This window comes from Lepisosteus oculatus, chromosome 9 (assembly GCF_040954835.1).
Source record: "Lepisosteus oculatus isolate fLepOcu1 chromosome 9, fLepOcu1.hap2, whole genome shotgun sequence".
NCBI lineage: Eukaryota > Metazoa > Chordata > Actinopteri > Semionotiformes > Lepisosteidae > Lepisosteus > Lepisosteus oculatus.
Window position 1 is genome coordinate 20,601,960 of NC_090704.1, and position 25,491 is coordinate 20,627,450.

The following is a 25,491-nucleotide window of genomic DNA, read 5'->3' on the forward strand; positions in this document are numbered from 1 at the left end:
TGAAAAAGCACTACAGAAACATTATCAACAGACAATGTACAGCGTGTATTATTCTTGTGTTGCAGTACATGAATATAATTATATCGTTATTAATTTCTTTAGATATGCGATTCCATATTATATTCCCTTTTAATCAAATTCTAAAAGTATGCTTGTTGACTCCGGTATCTCGTTAGTTAAAGACTTCGATGCTTAAAATGTTTAGGGAGAAATGGAATACTGGTGTGTATGTTTTCTTTAAAGTACCGAGACCAGCCATATACTGTATGTTTATGTTCCAAAATTAATATTGTTTATGGCCTTCACATGTGTTACAGTATGCTCCTATTCTTTTTATGCTCAGCTACTAAGATTTCTCTTCAGTGGTAAAATTCTATATAAATATTCAATACTACAACGGGCACAGTAAAGACGTTTACTGTAAATCTTTCTACGACAGACCAACGGACCACGAGTGCCCCTGTCGGTCAACCAATCACGTTCCACGGTACCGCGTGGCATCGTGTGTCACAATGCGTGAGGCCTTAGCCAATTACCTCAGGTACACCTATCTGTATCTGTACACCTATCACTGTTTACTCCCATCACTATTTTAGTTCCCCTTTTTTCCTCACTTCCCCGCTCACTATTGTGGATACTCCTAGAGCTTCCTAGTGCACGTTATTGTCTTACTAGCCTTCATTTCGGTATTTGATCTTCTAGCCTGCCCCTCGTTTTCAGCTTTGCCTTTCGTTTTGGATTGTTGCTCTCTCATTGTCTTTACTGTGTTCTGACCTACTTGCTTGCTTCCTGGTTTTCGTTTTTGCTTAGTGATTTGGATTGGTGATCTCTCTCTCTCTCTCCCTCCTGAGTCCTGCATAGGATCCATACACCCTACCTGCTTGCTCTTACGCTAGTGATTCTGGAAGATAATATGGACCTTTGGAAAGGGAAAAGGATCCTAGTACCCTTTATAATTTTAGGAGGTGTAATTGTCTACAAAGCAAAATTAGTTCCTTCAGTTAGGGGTCACAATCCATGACTTAAGTCTTTGACACAACGTTTATTAATTCCCAGGAAGTCAACGTCAAATACAATAAACAATTGTGCAATAAGGGTAAATAATAAATATAATTAATATTTTATAATAGAAATATAAGTAAGCTTATACAGAGACACTGTATGAATCTTTCCTAGTAAGAATGTCTACTTTTGCACTGCTGAAAATCATTCCTTGCATTTATCTAAAGTTTTTTTTTAAATACCCAAAGTATTGTAAGTATTAATTTATCCAGCTGTGGCCTATGCCAATATTGAATTTGCAAAAACTATAAGGAAATTATTATATGCATTACCTAAAAATATAATATAAAAGGATGATCATACCTTAATCCTTTAACTCATTGATAGAATGTTAATAACTAGCCCTTTAAATACCATACCATTTCAGTCAAAAAACTACTAAAGCAAATTAAACTGTCCTCATGTGATTAGATTTTTCAAAATACTGTTACAAATGGGGGGTTATGAAATTAGGAATTAACTGAGCGGTTTAGTCAATAAGTAAAATAAATTTTCATAACACCCAAGTGATTTATCCAGAATATACTGAGCGATTGGTATAATTAGAGGCATGTGAGTCCTCTATTCTCTGGCACAGCTTTGGTGAAAAGAGTAATAATCCAGGCACACGTGCTTAAACAAATGTTTATTAATGATGACAATACAAACACTACGCTACACACAATGAAATATACAACACACAAGTTACACTATTTACAAAATGTATAAACAAGGCGTTTCAGAGGCCTAACATCCTAATCACCCAGAAAAAAAAAACAGACTCAGTATGAAACCATTAAATAATGCCTACAGAAGCCTAGTAAGAGATAAGCTACCTTCTAAATAAAAGCAATACAACCTGCATTTAAATTTCAATCTCTGCACCCAGGATACCACAAAATAAATGAGAGACTATCTCCCTATTGTAAAAATGACCCTAACCAGGAAAGACGTCTCTAACAGAGGTACTGTATCTTTTCACCAGGGAACCCAAGTTCCCAAAACCATAGAATAGCAAACTCTCTCTAGCAAGGTTCAAATACTTAGCTCCCATCAGGTTTTGTTTGGATAATCATGAACTAAGGAGTCTCACCTGGCACAGATTTCAAGTCCTCCGGACTCCTCTCTTGTCTCCCTCTTGTTTTTGTTTTCCCCTATCCTTCCTCTGTGTTCCTAATGTGTTCTTATACGTTGTGTTTCTGTACTGCTAATTATTAATACACAACCTACGTAGGTATACCAAGGTAAATTTTAAATTTCTTTTTAGGACCCCTAAGGTACAACTCAGTGAACATCCTCTCTGCTTTAAAAGCTAGAAGTGCCAAGTGTCACAAACTTCACCTAAACTCTAAGAGACACTTTGTAGTAATCTAAAGCTGTACCAATATATACTCAAGGAATGAACCTGGATTAGGGCTCATAAGTGTCATTAAAATATCAGCCCTTTATAACTCAGAATTTATAGCATCTATACCATATTTCATGGTAAGTGTGTGATATGCTAATGACATAATGCAATCAAAGTGACATGGTTGTGCTTCAGGTTTATCACACTGCTTTTGCTTTACATGCATTGTTTTGAATGTGTGCATTACTACAGAATTGTGCCACTAGAATAATATTTTCTCAGTTAAATATCCAGTCAGCAATCTACATTCAATAAACTAAATTACTAAATGTGATTAAGGAACATTCTTTTCTGATTACCATTACATGTTGTGAAATGTACAATACAAAAAATAAGATTCATACAAAAGAAATAACATTGTATTTCACTCTGTTATGAAGTTCGTGCACAACACTGTGTATTTAACAAACTCTCAAATTTTAAAATATTATCTTACTTCCTACAGATCAGTCACTAGCCAAAACATAAAACTAGTAAATCCCTAAAATGCAAACCATATAGTATGGATTATTTTTGCTTAGTTTTCTATTTAATTAATTGACTCACTACTTTAAAGGGAATTGATGTCTTATCAGTGCAGAGATATCTAGCTGCTGTGGTTTCAGATGGCACTACTAATGTGTTGTATGTTTTCCAACTAATAAAACTGCCATCATTTTTTTTCCTTCAGGCAGTATTTTACAAGAGCTTTTTTTGGTTTTCTCATCATACTGTATGTGATGTTCTGCCAGATCTTATTCTTCCATTTGAATATATAGTTGACTAACAGAGCCTGACTAAATTCAAATTATTTAGTATACTCCTCATTTATTCAAACAGAAATGCCATTTTAGTATTCATCATCATCATCGAGGATTATTTCCACAAGTGAAAATAATGTATTAAAGATTTAACAATCTAATTTGTTTGATTGTTTTATAAACTGGTTACCTGGTTACCTGGAGCTATCTTACTTCTAAAGAATACAATAATAATTAGTTTATTGTATATTACATTTTCTAATTTCACACAAATACAATGTAAATTCACACAAACCTCTAAACTCACCTATCCAAAGAAAAAAAAAATATTGACTCAATCACAATAAATGTTAACCTAGACAAAGAATGACTGAGCTAGGCAGCTTAAGATATTTTTTTATAGTTTTCACCTCTCCGAGTTTTTCATTTTATTTTTAGATTTATCACTCAATTCTAAACCATGATTTAATGTCAAGAGATGTATCACCTAATTATGGAAAAGTAATTCCATTCTTAATTAAAAAAAAACATACTGGTATGTTTATGATGTCGCAGAGTGAAAAAAATGAGCATAGGCTGTGTTGATGTTAAGTGGGCATTGAATGCCAGTGTCTCCATAAGTTGGTGCATTTGTCTTTCCATGTTCTTAAGCTTCCCATTGATCAAGAGTCTTTGCACACACACTTAACTACCTCACAGTTCAGAGGTGACAGTTCAGAGGTTCAGAGGTGGGATTGTGAGATAGGTTTAACTGTGCTTATGACTGCAAAGAGGTCCTGGAAGAGGTTGTGAATGCATAGTCTCTTATTAGACCTGGGACACTTCCACTCCCCAAAGAACAAGCCATAAGCCATGGTTAGTGGGCTACAAAAATCCCACCGAGACAGCACACAGACACAGAAGAAGCTAGAAAAGGAGAAATGCAGGGACCCAGGAGAGGACTAAGACACCAGGGACTCTAAAGACATCAGAGGAGGAGGCACCAGCATTGTCTGCCTCCTCCAACTACCCAAAACCAAACTCTTTAATAGACAGGGTAGGGTGAGAAGCACCAGGCACCATGTTGTTTGGCACAGACAAGACTGGGAAGAATGCCTAAAACTACAAAGTTTTTTTAACTGTGGCATAAGAAGTCACGCCAGGTCACCAACCAGAGCTGTTGCTTGAAAACAGAGCTGGTGGACTGCTCTTTTGAGACATTTGGTTTTGGTCCATGAGGTTTTTCATATATTCTGTAGTGTGTGTCTCTTGTAGATAAGCTGTGTCATGTGTTCTGTATATTTGGTGGGCAGACATAGGAATTGCTATGTTATGTGGTTACATATGTGTGATGGGAAGATTGAAATACTATAATAAAATTGAATATTACAGTATATAGGATAACTGGTGGTTCTGGGAGATAAAAAGAACCTTATGCAGGGGTAAAGGGGTCCTAGCACTCTTTAAAATTGTCAGGTAGCATAGTCAGCTACAAAGCAAAAGCAGCTCCTGCATTTAGGGGTCACCATCTATAACGATTATTTCTATAATGTATACAGTTAAAATACATAAGTATTACCCGTTGACAATTGTCAAGATAATTAATTTTTACATCTATGTCACATGAAATGAATAAATCCTTTACATTATGTCCTCTCTAGAAAGGAAATACTAGTACATTTTTATAAAAGTAATTTTTTCTTAAAAAGCCAGTACCAATGTTTTTTTTTTTCATTTTGTGATTATAAGTTGAATTAAAATTACAAGTAAATCCAGCAGATTTATCAACAGTGCCATGTCCCAGTAGATGCTCTTCATTACTATCCTGTGCTCTTACATAAGCAGAACGAATCCAATTGTCAAGATAACCTCATTTTTTTAAACCTTATCATCATCTCAAGTGCATTTTCCTCAAGTCAATTAAAGTAGTATAATTCCTCTGAATCTACATTAATTGACTAATGGGGAAATCCTGTTTTAATGGCACAGGAACAATACTATTAGCTCTCAATAAAGTGTTTCTATCAGTGGGGTTTAATACATAGATATTATTATTAATTAATATGGCTGACATGTTTATCTAAAGTAACCTACCTTTGTACCCATTTATAATGCAAAGCATTTTACTGAAGCTATGTCAGTGAAGTACCTTGCTCAAGCAATGCATTACACAACCTTTTAGTTATGGGTCCAGAGTTCTAAACACTAATTCACCCTCTGACTTCAAGTTAACAACAAGTTGCCAGATGTAAGATGACAACCACTTTTTATGATCAAAACATCCAAGTAAATAACAGAAAAAAAAGTTATGAGCTGTAACAAATTTGAAATGTTAACAATAAATACTATTAATACACAGGTGGGTAGCTGAGTCAGCATGCGTAGGCTGCAAAGGAACATTATTACTTGTTCCTATTAATATAAATACATATATATGCTTACACAAATCACATACTGTAAGTGAATCAACATCACCACTCCAAAAAAATCATAGATGTAGAGCAGCTGAATCTTGATGAAATCATTATATGTCTCAACCAGTAAAGTTTAGGTTAAGCTTTGTTATGAGTTCAACCTAGTGACCTGGGTCATGTCACTAGCTGATGCTTTGGTAGTGGTGCACAATTTGCTGAACACTGCCAATGGTCAAGTGGATTTAGTCAGGTAGAGATCTCTCAGTGTCACAGGTCCCCTGCAACCACCCAGGCACTTGGTGGCTTGTGTTGCTATTGGTGTAGGACACGTCTCTTCTCCATTTGGCAATGGACCTCCTGTAAGAATTTGTTTTGTTTGAGATGTGTTAAAAGATGAGTGGACTAAAAGTGAGATATATCAGACAAGTCTGCCTACACTTCCACATTTTCCCCTGTGTGTGGTTGAAGGGCTCATAGCTACAAGCTGAGACAAGTATTATGTATGAATTTAGAAATTTAGCTGTAGCATTTTATTGTGCCTTTGACTTATTGAGTTAAGGGAGAATGTTGATTTTGACGAGAGAAGTAAATTTCTGTGAAAAAAGAAAATACAGACAAATCTTTCTCTGTGTGACATGCATAGAACATTGTGTGGTTAAAGTCATTCATGCTAAACCAAACACAATTTCTGTTCTCTTCCTACTACAACTACTTAACTATATCACATGGGTATATGAGGTGGGAGATGAAATGGGATTTCTGTATGTAAGGCATTTTGAAATACAGCATACAGTATGCAAGAAATTATTAAATTCCTTTCTCATTATCTAAATTCCCTCAATCGTGCAAAAACTTTGCAACATAGCTCAGTAATAGCTAAAAATAAAGGTTTGCCTCATTTGTATATTACATATAGCAACATGTCAAAAACCAACATGCATTTATATTGTATACATACAATTAATTGATCTACCTAATATCATTTAGGGCAAGGAGGTTTATTACTCATTATATTTTTCTCAAAAGAATCTTTTAAAAACATGGCTTAAGGTTTGCCTTTCTTTCCAAAATATACCTTCTGTATATTGTATGTTTTTTTCTGTATTGTCTGTTATACTGTAAGTAGATGGCAATATTTATCACCTAGATTTAACTTCTTTTATATCATTAGTAAACTTAAATCATTTTCTTTCCTTTAAACATTATAGGATAGCTTGGGAATGTGCATAGAAAACTATACATGACTACATGGAAATGCATTTTTTGAAAACATCTTCAAGAAAGGAATCTACTGTATATATACAGGTGATTGGCCTTGGAATTTTAATTGATGGGCAAGAAGTCAATAACTTAAGGATAACAAGGGTGCTTATTAATTAGCACCTGTCACCCTTTTCTTCACAAGCTGTTCATCATGCATGTCCTTGCACACCATAGCTAATTCTCATAAGACTTTGTAAGGTGCATTAAATTGAAATGTTTGTTTCCTATTCTAACATGTAATACATTTTAATTTTACGCTTTCTTTGGACCACAAACCAAATTTGTTTGAATCAGTGTCAATACCCATTTTATTTATCCATGTATCATTCCACTAAGCCATCAAGCATCTCTGAATCATAATAAAGTTTCAGGATGATGCAGGATTCAGCTCTAATTTTGACATCCACTGAAGATGCTAATGATATCCTATGCTCACTTACAAGCACTTCTTAATTAGGGTTCTTTATAACTTCTAAATAGCATTCGTTTTGCAGTTGTCAGAAAAAATTTAATCACAAAATAGACAACAAACAAAACAAAAGGGTATTACGTCTTTTGAAAATGTTTGGTTTGAGAAGTGGCATTTTAAATATAATAATTAATTTAATAAAATGCATTTAAAAATGGAATATAATTGGAAGGTGGTGAATACTTCTATGTACTCTACATAAAGGTAAGCCAATAGTTGAAAGTACTTGTATGCAGGGTAATAATAACACAAAAAAGAAATGCCTTATAATGTTTGTAAGCTGTTCCAAATTGCGTTTTTAAAAAGGAAGGCATAAAACATCAAACCATAGAAAACATACATGGATCATAAGGCACACCAATAATCAGTTTTGCTAAACATATAAGAATCTCTCAAAGACTTATATTATTGTAGTTTTACGTAGTGTTTAAAATGCAAGTACATTGTTTTACATCTTTGCAGTCACTTTTTTGCAGTCACTGTACAGAGAACTACAAGGATTCTTGAACTGGGTGACTTGTAGTGTGAAAAACATCCGTATATACAGTAACAGAAAAAAGGAAAGGGAATTGTAATATAATCTGAAAACATATTTTAAATTGGTTGTAAGGGAATTGTCTTTTTTTTCAGTGATAGGATCCCCTGTTTAGGCAAGAACCCAAAAACAAAACATGGAACTAATTGCCCCATCTCAAAGAAATCACTCCATTGTTGAAAAAAAAAAAACTAGTCCGTCATGATAATTGGTAGGCTTGAAATTGTTCCATCCTTATGACTTTTATCTCCAGGAGCTCATCATACTAACCTATTCTTGCCACAAGCTGACAAAGTATAAAATTAATATACAGTAGATCCAGTTAGCTCAATATACTGTGTAATATACAGTTCTAACCTTTTTAGTGCCACAATTTCACAATGTTCCTAACAGAATAACATTTTTTGAAGACACGCTTTATTATACAGTCATAACCTGGGTAAATTCATTATGCTAATTAACATATGTCATCAACAGGCTGATCATTGGAGTGTCTACAGTGAACATCAGAAGCTTGAATAGAAGTTCATCCTAGAAATGCTCAATGGAGCTCAGTTGTGGTCAGTAGGGCATAACTATTACATTTTCATGCTGGAGGAAAGATATTGTTACATGATCAGTATGAGACAGTGCCTTGCAGAAATGTTGTCATGTTTGGAAGTGCCAACAGAAAAGCGACGAGATTGCAGTAACTTATCAAATGTAATTCCATGTAGTCAGGTTACTGGTCACTACAACAGTAGCTCTGTAGAAGCTTGATACTCCTGCCCAGATCATAGGAGTTGAATGATCAATTAATCTTGAAGAAATGTCATGACTCGTGGTCTCCCAGATCGTGGCAGAATTTCATAAAAGCATCCAGAAAATTGCTTAATTTGGAGAGATCTTTGATCATTTGTAGAGCTTACTAATTCATTTATTTTTGTAAGCATTTTCACTTATTTAATAATGTAACGAACAGTTCTTTCCGGACCCTATGCGGACGACACAGTCCGACGGAGTGGGGGAAACACTAGGGAAACGTCATGCAGGAAAACTGGGCTGAAGACAGGGGGGCGTGTCCAAGGTGCGCTGGTGCACGGGGGAGGTGTGGCCGAGGCGAACAATCCAAGAGTAGTCCTTAGGGAAAATCCAAAACGCAAGAGTAAGTCCAAAACCAGGAGATCCATCAGAGCAAGAATTAAAAAACCACGAAGGCCGGGTCGGAACCGGCGGACGGGGAACAGGAACGGGAACAGAGATTAAAACCTTAACAGGACCAGGCGCTTCCAGGTCCCGGACTCGCATGATATGGGAATCAGATGCAGAGCCCGGATGAGCGTCAGCGCCTGGCTTTTAAGGTGGGCTGGGGATAGGGAGCAGGTGCACAGAATAAAGTCTTAATGAAAGGGCTGGAGCACCCTTAAGGAGGGGGAACTATCGTGACAAATAATTTATTTAAACAACTTTCTGCATCTTCCAATACATGTCACATTTTTCATGTTTACATTATGTCTGTTCTAGGTTAAAACAAAATGTTAATTGCTTTAAGAAATCATTCATTTACCCATAAGTAAAATGTTAAATCAAGCAAATGTAGTAAAAAATAATAATCTATGCATGAATGCATAAAATATGTACTTAAACCTACTTTATCCCCAAAGATTTTTTTAACCAGTAAACTAGAATAAAATTTTTAAAAACATATGCATTGTGTAAAAAAGTCCAGATGTTCTTGCATAGTACAAGTCTACTGCTTCATGTGTAGTTTATTATAATGAAGGCACAGTTTAAGAAAGATTGTGCAATTATACATGGTACAGTATGTTTAATTTGTATCTTGTTTATTCCAGCTGATATGTGTTCTCCTTGAAATTGAAAAAAAGGTGATAACTGAAATAAATTATCCAAAAATCTTTGTCTATCTCATTGTACCATTAAAATGCCATTTCATTCAAGGATGTGTAAAATGTGTAATAGCAGCTTGTATGGAAAAGCCCACAATGAGGGACTTGACTCGCCCTTTATATAATAGAGAAGACACAGATCTAAAGAATACCACCATATGGCAAGGCAGATAACACTGAGCTCATTCCAGCCAACACTGATATAAACCTGAAATCTATATCTCACCAATAAGAGAAAAGCACTTTTTAAATCACTCTTAGTGTTGTAAACCTTTAGTTAAGAGATTCCAAAGATAAAAGAGAAAGAAAAGGTTATCACAAAGGCCTTGGTGTGACATAGATAAAGTAACGTGAACCACAGCCGTTGTAAAAAAAAGACAATTCAAAATAAAAACGAAAATCTTATTTTGCTCTACATTTCATATCTTAATGTTAGGATGTGTTTTTTGTTTTTCTGGCAAATCTTGTTTATTTAATCAAAATAATTGAGTGAGATGAGTGCAAAACACAGGTTCTTTTATTTTGTAAAACAACATGTGCACCAAACAATGTATCCTGAACTTTCCTTTAAGCTTTCCCACAGTCCTTTTAATCCTAGGTACGGCAAGTCACCAAAGACATACTGTACATAACATCTCTCTGTCTCCATTGCTCTCTTTCATTCTAAAATTTGTGGACACCTTTAAACAAAGTTTTACAACTAAAGGGAATGTATCTAAGGATGGCTAAGGATTTGCCAGGAATTTATTTTATGCAAATATATCTCATCTCTTGTAATTTCAATGTTTTGTTTTAAGATTAGTGGGGAGTACATCAGTGATTTAGTTCTCAAAGGAAAAAAAGGTGACACAATAAAAACTGCATTCTTTGCAAAACTGAAAGCCTTTAGGCAAATGAAGTGTACAGGGAATGTCATAGCTAGATGTAATAAAAGTAAACAGCTTCTCTTAAAACACAGATGGGGATGAAAACCAAGCCCCAATATCCTACATACAGAGTTTATATAACACATACTTCAGAATTCCTTCAGGCAGTGTACTGATTCTGTTATGTAAACCTGTGTAATTGTTAAGGTGAATTGTAAATTAATTTTATATGTGACTTGAGTGACTTATTTGGCACTTTTAAGCACCTGTATATGTAGGGGGAAAAGGTATTATCTGTATAAAGTCTTAATTTTCTGCCGAGACAGCAAGCATATACAGTATAAGCTAATATACAGTACAGTAAGTAATGCAAGTCAATGTAACGTGAAAACAATACACAGTTCTTTTCTTCAAATAATATTTTTCTACATTAAACATTGTATAATAAATGTTAAAAACAGATCAAAGGTTCTATCTGATTAATCTGATGTGGAGTTCTACTACAATTAATAACTTGCATTTAATAAAATAGCCTTGCCATAAGACTAAACAACATAGAAATATATTGTTTCAGCAACTCTAGGAATTACATCACAAACATTGAATCAAGGACAGCATCATATGCTTTTGAAGAATTCTAAAATCCATTTCACAAAGAGCAAACATATGACAATTTCAGTTTTATTATACAGAATAATTTAGAAAGGCATCTAAAGCACTGACACTTAATATATCCAGAATGTGCACAACACATCACTATTAATTGCTAAGAAAACACATGAATTATGCATACTTTTCCATGTGGAACTATTTGAAAAATCAAAAAAAGAAAATCAAAGATAGTCATGGTTTTCCTTACTAATTACATATGTTAAATAAGACACATCTTCTTAAATAACTTAATCTTCATGCATAAGCAGTAGTGTGGCAGTGGTTTTCTAGATAGGACTCCACAAGTTACTGTATACTGTATATGTAATATGTAGATCATGCATCATGTTGTACAGAAAGGTTTGATTATTGGTGCTTATGTGTTTAGTAGATTTCTGAAGGCTGCCAAATACGCGAATTTAGCCTCAGCTCAAGTCATGTTGCTGCTGTAATCACAGCTGGAAGTGGAATGAATGACAGTCTTTTCTAATAATTTTGTAGGGCAGTATATATATATATCATTTATAGTGATGCCATGGGAGGTTGCTTCATAGAGGGGAAGTATGTCACTGTTTTTGTAGAACATGTCAGCACTATGCACTATGACCTCCAATACATGTGTGTACTGTGTTTCAGATTATATAAATCAAGAAGCAAGCATAGAAGAGAGAGAGCTAGACAAGAGAAGAGACAAAAAAGAAAGTTAAAACAAACCAGAAAGAGAACTACAAACATGGATGTCAGTAAAGAGGAGAAAAATCAACACTGCACCAATTTACTCTAATAAAAATGAAAACCTGCATTATAAATTGACTGTTAAAGACCACAATAACTGTTGCTGTGTGAGAAGTTGAGGCTGAAGAGAAAGGTGACAGAGATGAGAGGGAACAGAAAATAGATAGAACTCTAGCACGGAAGTTAAAATATGTTTTATCACTTATCACAGGATCAAATCTTAATTTAGAGATTTGTCTCAACTGATGCATCTCAATTTTAAATAATTACATTCCCCTTAATGGACTCTCTGAGTTTAAGCTTTGAAGTTAATTTTAAAGGTAAAAGCATTGAATGCAGGAAACCATGTTCAGTTTTATAAAATTCAATAGGTGTGTCATGCTCTCTCCCACTGGAGCACTACAGCGTGAGGTAGCATTGCCATGGCAGCCAGCCATGCCTCTACTCACCTGTCAGTCAGTGCTGGTTACCATGGATATGCGATTAGGCAAGAGACTTGTACCATCTGTGGGTAGTTCAGGTAGTTCAGGTAGTTCAGGATACTTAAGATCTGCTCTGACAATGGTTGGCGCTCTGATATAGTTTAGCTCTGACCCTAGCTTTGCTTCCAAATTCCTGTGTTCTTGCTTGTGATTCTCCCTGGATGCTTAAACCAAGTTTGTCCTCGCCACATCTCTGGATTTGTCTCTTTTGTGCCATGATACTGTGTATTATTTTCCTATGAACCTTGCCTACTTGTCTCAGCTATGATTGTGAAATTCGCTGTGCTGCGCTTCTGTGTCTCCCTAGCTTTAAACCATGCCTTGTTATTGACCAAGGATCTGGACTGTTTGCCTGCACAACACTTGCCTGTGTCCTTGGCCTGTTACCACACCATGCTGCCTGTACAGGGGATCACCTTTCGAATCATGACCTCTTCTTAGTTTTACCTTAAGAAACTAACCTTACAAGGAGATCAAGATTTAATCTGAACCTGTAAAACTCCACATAGATCTGTATTATAGTTTTAGGCCCATACTGTAGACACCAGAAACAACAAAGAAGAGAGAGTATCTGTAACAATTCCATAAAAGTAATATAACCCACAGTTTCATCAATAGTCTTTAAACTGAAGGTGAAGCGAGAGGCAATGTTAGGGCAATGCTGTTGCCACGTTGCAGAGATGGAAAAACATGGAACTGAGTTCTATTTTTACACATTTTTTGCATAATCGCTAGATGACTGAGCAATCAGACAATATCTTCTCTATGTCATTATATACATGAAAGACTTATTTTTAAGAAACCATTTCAAAGGCTGAGTATGTACATGTAGTTTTGTCGTATATAATAGTGTGAAAGCTTTCATTTCTATAAAGATTTCTATAAGATAAAAAGTACACAGTACATTACTTTTACACAGCACACAGCTTCTGTCTTGTGTTTCTTGCCTTAGGCTATTTTATTTAAAGGAGTTTGTTGTAGAACCAAACAGATTTGAAAAAGTCATCCACAACACTTTGTAAAGTAAGTCCTTCATTTTTGTGCTGCCTTCAGAGCTTATATTCCTATAATAGCCACAGTTGAGAAAGCTAAATAGAAGGGGAATATCCTGGAAGCATCCTTTTGTTAAATGCTGAAGACGTCCACACTTGCATTGGAATCAGCACTATAAAGTGCTACATATTGGTTGTTGATTAGAATAGGAGTATAACAGTACAGTTGGATGCAATATACACTTTCAGATCACACAAACTGTTAGCTATTTTTATGTGCATAAAGTTACACAATTTAAGGGGCCTGTCATTTTCTTTTTTGCATCATGTCCATGTAGCACTTGTTGTGTACAGCAAATTTATGTATACATTTTATCACCGCTTTATCTTATACAGAGTTGCAGAGGGAGCCAGAGTCTATTCCAGCAAGCAGCAGGCACCAAGCAAAATGCACCCTGGAAGGGATACCAGTCCATCTCCCAGGGCACACACAGACACAAATACATACTTGTACCAAGGCCAATTTTTCAGAAGCCAATAAACCCACCAGTATGTCTTTGTACTGTGGACAGGTGAAAGCAGAACATCTGGAGGAAAACTATATGAACATGGGGTGAACATATAAACTCACACAGATAGCACCCCAGGAATTGACCTGCCCTAGGTAATTCATATTGATATGAATTTATTATGGCTCCTTATAAAATCGCATCTGGTGTGTCAGAGTCTTTAGGACTACATAGCATCATGGACTATGAGTCAGCATTTGGCAGTGGGACTGTACCTTAATGTGATCTTTATTCATCCATGGACCCATGTACACATAGAAGAAGGTATGAGTATATGGTGTTGTAGTTTATGCTGCTTTTATCATTTGTGGAATACATAAATGTTCACATATTTTGTAAAACTGGTTGTGACAAAGTCAGTACATAAGTCACAGCAACCACAGTCCTGGAAACATGTTTCCCATTATTTAAGTAATCCATCTCACAGCCTTATTGGTCTTCTTGATCTTCTTTGGTTATTAACACACAACAGGCACCGGAGTATTCAACAAAATTCATGCTTTCGCACAATTGTTCTTCTTCCACTGATCTGTTCACTTCCTTTGAGCACAAACAGCCCTTCAGTCCTTTCATTCCTTTCTGCTCTGGTTGATCCCATTTGGCCAGGGACATGGTTCTCAGTCTCCATTACAATTTATCTTCTTGTGCTCCTGACACAGCAGCAGCCAGTCTGTTGACCTCTCTTTCACTGACACTCTCCTATGCTACACACCTGTCTGCTGGTAGTATAGAACAGGAGTACTCCAGACTTGCGTTACCTAGATTTAGCTATTGTAATTTCACTATTCCTCTCACTCTCTTAGTTCTACAGACCTGAAGCCATCTTATAAATCTTCCCAGCTGTGAGGGGAGTAGCCAGTTCCACTCAAAGCCTATCCTCATCGTTCCTTTCCCTCATGTAGAATAACAGTTCCTCTGCATGGCACATATATCCAATTAATTAATGTGTCTCATTTTAACCTGTTTTTCTAAAATAGATGCCTTTATCTCAAAGCCACCACTTACTACCTCATACTGGTATTTTTCTTAGCCAGTAAATGGGTAGTGGACACTTTGGAATAATGAGAATTACTTTTATATTGGTAATTTGGCTGTTGTTGTATATGGACTATGTGCCTTTCTATATAATATTTATTATTTAATGTTATGACTATGCTAATATAGTTTAGACCAAATTTTAACTCCGTTAAAGCACACTGGGATGTACAGTAGCTGAGGATAAAAAATTCAAAGTTCAGTAAATCCCTGTTTTTCTATGTAGTTTACATTCTGAGCTACAGTATGCTTTTAATTTCATCATCCAGCACCCACACCTTCTAATTTCATGTCACATTGAATTGTTCATACTGTATGTTTAGTTCAAGAAAACCTATGTAATTGTAATTGCACTTGCACCTGTGCGCTGTCAAGAATCTATTATTTTGCAGTGCATAGTAGAAGACACCATACAATGTTAACTTGCTTCTTCTCTGCACTTTCATTCATCCATCCAATTCAGGGTCACAGGGTAGCCACAACCTAACCTGGCAAGCAATGGGTGTAAGGCAGGTAAACCCTGAATGGGACACTGGTCCGTCTCAGGCCACACACTGACACGCACACACTAACACCAGGGTCAATTTTCTCAGAATCCAATCAACATTCCAATATGTTTCTGGACTGGGGAGGAAACCAAAACCAAATCAAAACCCCAAGGAAATGTATGCATAGATAAGGAGAACATACAAACTCTATGCAGATAGCACTCCAGGTCCGGAACATTGAACCCAGGGCTCTAGAGCTGCAAGGCACCAATGCTAACCACTTCACCACTATGCCACTTCTGCACTTTCATAAATTCATTTTACAGGGACAGTTTATCATCACAGAAAATATGTTAGGTGGAAAAAACAACTAATTTACTTTGAAAATGTAAGATTATGCAATTTCCAAGTTGTAATACCTGTAAGAAATACACACTTTCACAAGTAAAACAAATAAAGAATTCTACAAGTATATGACTTGAGATACACCAGACTTTTTTTTTGTAGTTTTGTACTTTTTTGTTTTTGTAGTGTTTAATGCAATTGAATTTTAATGAATAATGAATCAAATGTAAAATTCTGATGGATGAACATTTTTCCCCTTGTTATTACTACTGTACTACTGTACTACTATATGTAAGAGGATTCAGAAGACTTAAGAAGGCCAATTGAGAACGGCACTGTCATACCCTACACCAGGGGTTCTCAAATGGGGGTTCGCAAACCCCTAGGGGTTCGTGACGGTACTGCAGGGGGTTAGTGAGATTGTGATGGAAACATGTCAAATTAAATTCAGTTTTAAAAATATATATATATTTTTGAAAGTAAAATATATTACATTAAAACAATCAAATGTAACACTTTACCGTGACTTTATATGTAAAAACCAACAACAGAATTAGCTGTTAGAATTTGCCTAATTGTTGAATGTCATGTGATCATACGTTGTTAGTGCGTCTTAATCATACATGATTAGCGTATCAAAATGAACAGATTCGTGGTTCATAAAAGAAAATCACCAGAAGAAGGCCCAAGTCAGCCAAAAGCACCAAAGCAGGAAAAGCTCCATAAGTACAGCGAGGAGTATTTAAAATTTGGATTCACCTGCACTTACAGTGACAAGGTTAAACCTCTGCCTAAATGTATGATTTGTTAGGAGCAGCTTTCAAATGAAAATATGAAACCAGCTTTCTTGAAAAGACACTTGGAAACAAAACATGCAAACCTGGCCACAAAAAAAAATAATTAAAATTAAGTAATTCCTAAATTACCTTGAGATTAAATTGTTTAAATAAAGATATTTTTCAGTAGTGGTACTGTGACTGTACTGTTACAGAGTATCTTGTTAAAACCGATAGAATAAGGCCTGGCCCAGGATCTCCTCTTTCACAGTGAAAGCAGGCTCTCATCTAAGGATGTGAGTATTACGACAGCTGCCAAGAGCCATTGAAGGCCAGAGGATTGGACCTTAGGATGATTCCCTAAGGTCAATTATCAGTTCCAAAAACAGGAAATGCGGTGGGGGGGGTGAAAGATGTTTCACGTTAGATTTACAGAGGCAGGGAAAATAATTTACAGGACTGGGATGTAAGGGCTGTTTCAGAATATTTTGAAGCTTTTGATTTATCATGTACCATCATATTATTACAAAAAATGTAATTCATACAGGTCTAGAATGTGTTTACAGCAAAAGAAAAACGAACTTACAAGTGGTTTTATTGTGGACTCCTATGGTTTCAGCATGCTTTACTGCCCTGGACCATCATGGTTTTAAAGCATAATAGAAGTACAGGAAATGTCCCTATACCATTTTAAAAGTGCAAAACTCCAATGATAAGCATACCGCACTTAACTGCAATATCAAATATTCTTTATGCTAGAAGGGATTCAAGTTTGTAGAGTGGACATAATATCCAAAACAAAGATATCCAGAAATTATAATTAAACAATTGTCCTTACATTACAAAAGATACAGAAATCCATAACAACTTTATTGTATTATCAGGTGCTGTATTCATTCATACTTTTTCTTTAGACATCTCATATAATTGTTACGCATTCTGCACGAGTCTCTGACCTATCTCACATTCCCACGCGCACTGTGTTTAACAAACGCTCACACCGCAAGTAATGTACCAATCATCATCAACACCCGTCACTATTTCACTTCCCCTTTTTCCTCACTTCCCCGCTCACTATTGCAGATTCTCCTCAAGCTCCGAAGTGCATGTTATTTACTATTACTATGTACTTGGTATCAGACCTTTTAACCTGCCCCCTCATTTACAATTTAGTCTTGTGTTTCGGATTGTTGCTGTCCTGCTGTCTCAACCGTCATCAGACCTTCTTGCTTGTTTCCTGGATTACATTTTTGCCTTGCAATTTGGATTGGAATTCTCTCTCTCTTCAAAGTCCTGCACAGGATCCATACTCCCTTTCCTGTCCCCTGTTCAATAATCATATAATAAGATATAATTTTAAAAAAAGGTTAGTTCCTTTCATGATACAAACATGTGGCCAACTGCTTCTACCTACATAATCCATTTCTCTGTCCTTCTTCAAACACAGGAATATACCTAAGTATACATACTGTACATACTGTATAACAGAGATTTCTGTTAATTAAATAACTCTTTTCCATTTGACAACCATCTTCCAAGCAATCCAGGCATAACATCTTACAATGTAGATAGTCTGAAATACTTGGATACATACACTTTCCCATTTTAACACACAAAAGATCCAATAACTACTATTTAGCCTCCATGTGATTTTAATTAAACAGGCCTAAGATACATTTGGCTGATGTACTTTTTAAATACATTTTTGTGAGAGTTTCATAAGGTATCACTGGAAAGTGAGACTGTTTTTGTGCAGATGACAAAATACATTTTTGCTAAATATTATATTGCCAAACTAATGAGTCTCAAAATCACAAGGTGAGAAAAACAATGAATGAAGGTCAGAGTTCTGTCATCATGACCATCAATCCTAAATCTCTTCTCTAGGGACTGTCAGCAAGACTCCCCCAAAGTGAAAAATTGTATGTGCGCCTGGAAACACAGATTAGTATCCTCTTGGGTTAAGTTAGAGGCAAATACACTAATTTAACACATTCCTTCAAGGATGAATGGATTGTTCACTAACTTGCAGGTCTAGCACCCAAACTAGTATTTTCTTCTGATAGAAGAGAGTTAATGGAGCTGTGATGTTTTTATTAGGTAATAATAAAACATGTGTGTCAAACAATCTCTGAAACTAGCTGGTGTTTGCAAACAACTGCTAGTCATCATTTTCTTACTGTCAAGTATCTTGGAGTTTATTGTTGAGAATGGTGCTTCAGTGCCAGCACTGATGTCATCTACACTGCAGCAGAGTGTGTCATATATGAAGAAGAAAACAATAACACTGATTTGATCAAAGGGAATATTTCAACACATCCTTTCAAGAGCATTGCAGAACATTATGTGGTACAATATGAGCTGATATTTACACGAAAAGTGCATCTGCAACATTATTTATAGATGTGCTTCAGCATGCATGACAATTTTGGATTTTGTAGTAGGATACATCTCATATAGAAAACGTGACTACCTCTAATATCAGTTTTACAAATTCTGTTTAAATCTATCTTTGTTTATAGAGGAAGCATTATTTTTTAAATTATACAATCATCAGAAAATAATGAAAATGCATGTGCATGTACATTACTACCCATGGGCTTAATTAATCATGGCCTCCTAACAATCCCCATTTCTGAATTGGTTTTAACACTCTGCTCTCCTTCCCACTGATTTTGTTTGATGAGCGAGCTGGTATATTTCGGGTGCCGTTACATCACCTAGGTGGGTGCCACACATCGGTACTGGTGTAGGGGAGTCCCCATTACCTGCAATTTGCTTTCAGTGGAGTGTCCAGAAAAGTCCCATATAATCTATAAAAATAGATTAAATAGAAATAATACTGATATCTTATTGTAATACACCTCTTGATTTTGGAGACTGTTAGGAAGGAGAGAGAGAGCACCTTTTTTTAATCTGAGGAAAGTTTCTCCCTTCCTAAAAACATTTCCCCAGAGATATACACCTATAAATAACAAATAAAGTAGCCTGCAGTGAAATACAACCAGCACAATTTTTACCTTGGGCTTTGTATTACTATATTCAACTAAGCTGAACTTAAGGAAACTTAAAACATGTCTATGCACCAGTTGCCTCTTATCAGCTGGTGAATCTAATGATATGCTTTTCACTCATTGAGCCCTAGAGGACTAAGAACTTCTAAATAGCTTTGCCAGAAATGTATTTCATGCTTTCAGTGCAAAGAGAAATCAAGCTATCAAGATCTCTCCTACCTGTCTCCCAGGAGTACCCATTCCATTTGAACTTGTAATGTTCTGTATCCATGTCACACTTAACAAATCAATGTGACAATTTAGAGCAGTGACCTGCTTGACATTTTGATTTGGAAAAAGCAGGATAGTTTGTTAATAACTAAAACAGACCCCGTTTCATTTCCTCTGAGGTTCCATTGAGCTTTTATTAAAATGAAAGAAAAATTAATTCCATTTTGCTCCCATTAATGCAATTTCAGGAGAACAAAAATACTAACTTAGCTCTAACTTCAAAACAGATTTTGACCATTTATTAAAAAGGGACTGAACATATAAAGGCAGACTGACCAGACAGTAACAACAGTAACAATAATGGGAAAAAAAAAATCTATGATAAGGCAGCATTGGACCACTCCTATCAGGAGCTAATTTGAGTATCCTGACAAAGTCTAGTTTTTAATTTTATGTTCTGGAACTGTAATGGTCTTCATTTATTATCTATTGTGTTTCAAACTATAATGTAAGTTTCTTCTTTCATTACATCTCCCCTTTGACATCAGTTTTGGTGGCAAAAAATTAATAGCATAGTGTCATTTCTAACAGAGAGGCTTTCATATGTACTACTGAGTCTCCCAATTTCCTTTCAGCACACTATCCTTAAAGACAGTTCTCTGCTTTGTGTAACCCTTGAATGAGCAAATCTGCTGTCCAAGGAACAGAAAAACAATATATTCTTGAGAAAGTTAAGCCTTTCATTTGCAAGTTACAAAGGGTAATAGTTCAGTAAACAAAACTCTGAATCTCTGTTCCAGGTTTTGTGATGAGATAATCCAGAGATGTATAAAGCCCTACTGTTCTTATTAGAAGCCACGCAAAGTCTGTTGTAAACTGCGATGGATTGCAGAGCTAACCCAAGCTTCTGAGAATTCATTAGGAGAAAGGAGAGTTTAAATATTTTGTTGCTGCATCAAATTGTTAGTGCTCACTAATGACAAAATACAAAATGAGCACTGAGGACCAATTTGTAGAGGGTAATACTAATCAAATGCAACCTAAGCTGAAATTATGGATTTACATTTATGTCCAGATAGCATCTAAAGCATAAGGCTGTGTGACACAACAGCCTATGGGCATGCAAGCAATATGGTACATGATATGGTGCTTCACATCACTGTTGCTAGGGTAATTGCAAAATGTCCCATAAACTATTAATAACAATAAAACTGGTATTATCAGTTACCAGCAGGTTGAGACTGAAAACTGAACAAAATTCTACATTTTTTTAAAATATTCGAAAATGCTGAGAATCACTCATTAGTATCTGGCACTGTAGCAGCATATCCAAATGACCAGTTCCTGTAGTGAATTCTAGGCAGCTATTTTCCCTCTAGCAGTCGCTTCAAGCCACAATACACTAATGAGTCACATTTATGAATGTGTTAAAAGAGTTATCTCAGAGTCTCTGCAGTTCAGTTCCTATTTCCATAAATCTTGGCACTGTTTTAATCTCCTTTGAAAAATAATATTTAATGCAGATCTTACTTGGTATAATCTTAAAACTCCCCCAGATCATTAAGATACACCTACAATTACCACTACTGCATAATACATGCTTTTAAGAAATTATTTTTTCATCACATGGACACAAATAGCTAGGTTAAAATAATAACCCATTTCCTTCTCTATTAGACATTTTTGGAGATAAAACTGTGACAGTCTATTTGTCACCTTCTGAGCATGCCCATACTAAGATTAATGAAGGAGATGTGGCTTTGGTTTGTGTGCGTTTATTTCTCACTTTTCTGTTTTGCATCTAACAGTTATTTTTTATCTTAGTTTTATTCCACATTAATTGTTTCACTTAACAAAAGAAAACAAAATAGCTAATTTCCTAAGCATACTAATTTAAAATTTGACCACTAACATTCTGATTTCTGTAAATATAATTTTTTAATTCTTTATTTTTATTTAATGCCTATGACATTTTATTATTACCTAAACAACATCTACATAGGTTACTTTCATAAAGATGCCCAAAATGCAATTAAAGAACAACATGATATAAATATATACCCAAAACTGATTTTTGATCTTTATTTGTGTGTGGCTACCAGGCATATATAATATATTATGTATATATACTGTATATATAATATCTGAAGAAAGTATACTTAGAATATCACTATATTTAGAATAGCGTAAATTTTTTTAAATATAATTTTATTACATTTCAAAGGCAATATATATATAGATAATATCCATAGTCAAAGTAAAAACAAAATTTAAGGACTCTGAAGAATGACGCTGGGTTTAAAAAATAATTGTGAAAAACAACAAGAAACCTAAATACTACTACTTGTGAGGAGTGCTAGGGGAAAGTGATCTATTCAAAGATTGTAAAAATAAAACTCACATCTGTATTTCATGTAGTTCTTTCCTTTCTATTAGCATCCGTTTTCTCATGAAATTCAAACCCTCAATATAATGACAAAAAAGTATAGCAAAAGTCTTAAGATTGCATCATGCATTGAAAATCATACATCACACTGCTTCTTAACTGACCTAGTTAAAAGCAAAAGTAAAGTACTGACCAGGTATAAGTAAGATGCATAAGTGTAACAAGATTATAAGCAGCGCTTAGCTTGAAGCCACTTTTAACAGCATCTTAACCTTTTAAGAGGCACTACGACAAAGATGTGTGTAACAGTCTGTTTTTGTTTTTGTAAGTGAAAAGGCAGTTAAATATTTTTTTCCCTACCTTAAGATAGCAGTGTCCCCTTGCCTAATAACCACAGTTTCAACCCCGATCCAGGGAAAGTCCACAGTTTGTCCAGCAGGCAAGCAGGAGGGCAGAAAGCAGCAGAGACTTAGAATTATAGCAGTAAACCACTGACCAGAGAAACATGCATCCTGCACCACAATCATTATGTCCATTACTGCTAAAATGCTTTCCCTTGTTTGTCTGCAAATCTTTACAAAGCTCTTATTCCAGCTCTTCCCTCCCTGAAAAGCTCAAGAAATGGCGTTCCAGAGAGTTTTCCAGGTTTGTTTTGTCAGAACTGCACTGTATGAGGAAGTCTATTCTCCAGTGGCTTGCACACCATCTAGTGAGGAAATGTGATGTAAAATGAGAGCAGCCTGAGCAGCAGACAACCCCCAGGCTCTGATCCTGTTGCCATGCGGCCGTTTCCCAGGCAACCCGTCCCAGTAACTGGTGATGGAGCAGTTAAAGCTGGTAGGGTATTGATACAACAAAACAACACAAGAGCAATTAAATATATCGATTGTGGAATGATCCTAACCCTATGGTATGCACAAAGCAACATGGCTGAGATCATAACAGATGTTAACTCTGTGCATGCCAGTAAGTAGTAATCTACAAACTTCTTATTTACAATAGCAAAAGAAAACATTCTAATAGTTGCAAACAACATTTCAAAAAAGTACATGCAGAAAATAGTAAATTTGAGCTCAGAAATGCATACATAGAAGGCATCAATGTTACCATACTTGACATATTTTCCATTTAATACCCTTTATGTAATCTTATTATACATTTTTACTAGGTCAGAAGCTTTGCATTAGAGAAATTCCAGTACAGTAACATCTGTTCATCATTTTAAAGGAACTATTTGTACTGTAGAATCATTATTAAATATAAGAAGGAACAAATTTTGTTTTCTTCAGTGCACATAAGCATATAAATAAGCATATAGGACCTTTTTTTTAGAATTGCAAAGGCTTTTTGTAAAAAAATGAATGATATGCCATTTTTGGCATTAAAGGGATATACTGTAGATGAAAGAACCCTACTATTTATTATTTTACCTTTATTGTTCATTCAAAAAACTTGATTTAGAAACATGCTGGATAATGGGAAGATAATGTATTTATAATGTATTTATATTGACACATTATTTTCATCTTCTGGACAATTAAGGGAAGCAATAAAAAAGACAAAAATCAAACTGTTATGATATATATTTAAGTTTATAATTTTATTTATGCCCCAGTAAGACCTCATCTAGAATGATCGGTTTTGGTAAAAAAATGTTTTTGTATTGAATAGGTTTATTCGTGACCAGTGGGTGGCACGATGGTACAGTCCTTAGCATAACTGCCCTGCAGCAGTAGTGTTCAGGGTTCATTTCTGGACTTGTGGTGCTATCTGTGTGGAGATTGTATGTTCACCCTGTGTTCGTAGTTAGAAAATGGATGGATAACAAACTGTGATTCATATTTACAGAAATTGTGCTAATGATAACGTGCACATGATCCAAAACTTAAATTTGCTGGCTTTTGAGAATCTGAAGATTTTTTTATTCACTTATAACAAAATTGAAAATTGTATGTTACTGTACACTTAAATGATTAATCAAGATAAAGCAATTTGTATTTTTTTGTAGTTATTGTGTAATGTAAATTATTTTCAAACATTAATTCTTACAAAAATATGAAGTACAGTTTAAGTTAAATATGTGTAGCAGCAATACTTATTAATAAGTCACAGAATTAAGTTTTGCTGTAGATTTTTCAGTGAGGTCCCACTCCCTGGTCCCAGTCACAGAATAGCTTCATGATCTGTGTGTTCTAGAATGTTGGGGAGATGAGGTAGTCTTTTGATAAAGTAGAATCTCTCAGTATGGCAACATCAACTATTACCAGCTCTCCCCATGAGTTGTCTAAACTATTGTCCAAACTTTGGGACTTAACCTTTTTGCTCAAAGCGCCAAGAGTTAGAGAGTGAACCCGTAATTAAAGATAGCATTCTGCTGATGGTCCAGCCTGTAGCCGGGACCTCACAAACAGCTAGCTACAGTACCACCGTGCATCTGCTTGATCACCGAAGCAAAACAGTTGATCTTTTGTCGACACACCTGAATTATTATTCAGCAGTAGCTGTTACAATGGGACCAAACTGAGATTCTCCTCTTTTTCAGAGGACCCTGAACAAACAGTCACCCCTGCATACATATGTTTTGTTACGGCTCCACCTACTCACAGCTGGAGGTTGTCTCAAGCACTGGTTGCTGGCCTGACTGGTGTAGCAGAGACGCAGACCCTGCTGACAGTTGTGTTAAATCTTAGCCAATCACAAACTGACCAGGAAACCTAGGACTCCACGCCTCCCTTCCCTAGCTCTATAAATCCAGTGGTCTACTTACCTGGTTATCTGGGTGTCTAGGCAGCCCTTACACTTTTTCTCAATTCAGCTCAACACTAACCCAGATGTCACACTGAAGATAGCCAATAGTCATCGTGAGCCTACAGCAGGACTTCTCTCTCTCCCTAACACCTCGAGTCGCATCAAGAATGGATGAACATTGAGCCAGTAGAGCACGGATTGAACACAAGTGACAGACTCTGTCAGTTGTTCCCTTTGCCTTCTGCATGGGAGTTGTGAATAAACTGTTGTGTAATAGTATGGTTCAATATTCAACTTAACCAATCTAAATAATTCAATTGCTATCATAACACATATCAATATCAAATTAATTAATGTAAGTAGTAGTATTTACTCATGAGTGTTTAAATGATGAGTATATTGCAATGAGACTTATAAATGAGTTAGTAAAACAAAATGGAAAATACTTTCTGTAGCTCT

General features: G+C 35.6%; 1 protein-coding gene across 3 annotated transcripts in view; it reads right to left on the bottom strand.

Moving 5' to 3' along the window:
* negr1 (neuronal growth regulator 1) overlaps positions 1 to 22,982 on the bottom strand; it is a 514,135-nt gene extending 491,153 nt beyond the window's left edge. For all 3 annotated transcript variants that reach the window (XM_006634980.3, XM_015355743.2, XM_015355742.2), the window contains exon 1: positions 22,645 to 22,982. In XM_006634980.3, coding sequence (XP_006635043.1) covers positions 22,645 to 22,820 — 176 coding nt within the window. In that variant the 5' untranslated portion in view covers positions 22,821 to 22,982. The remainder of the gene's footprint in view (positions 1 to 22,644) is intronic.
* Between the last annotated feature and the right edge of the window lie 2,509 nt (positions 22,983 to 25,491).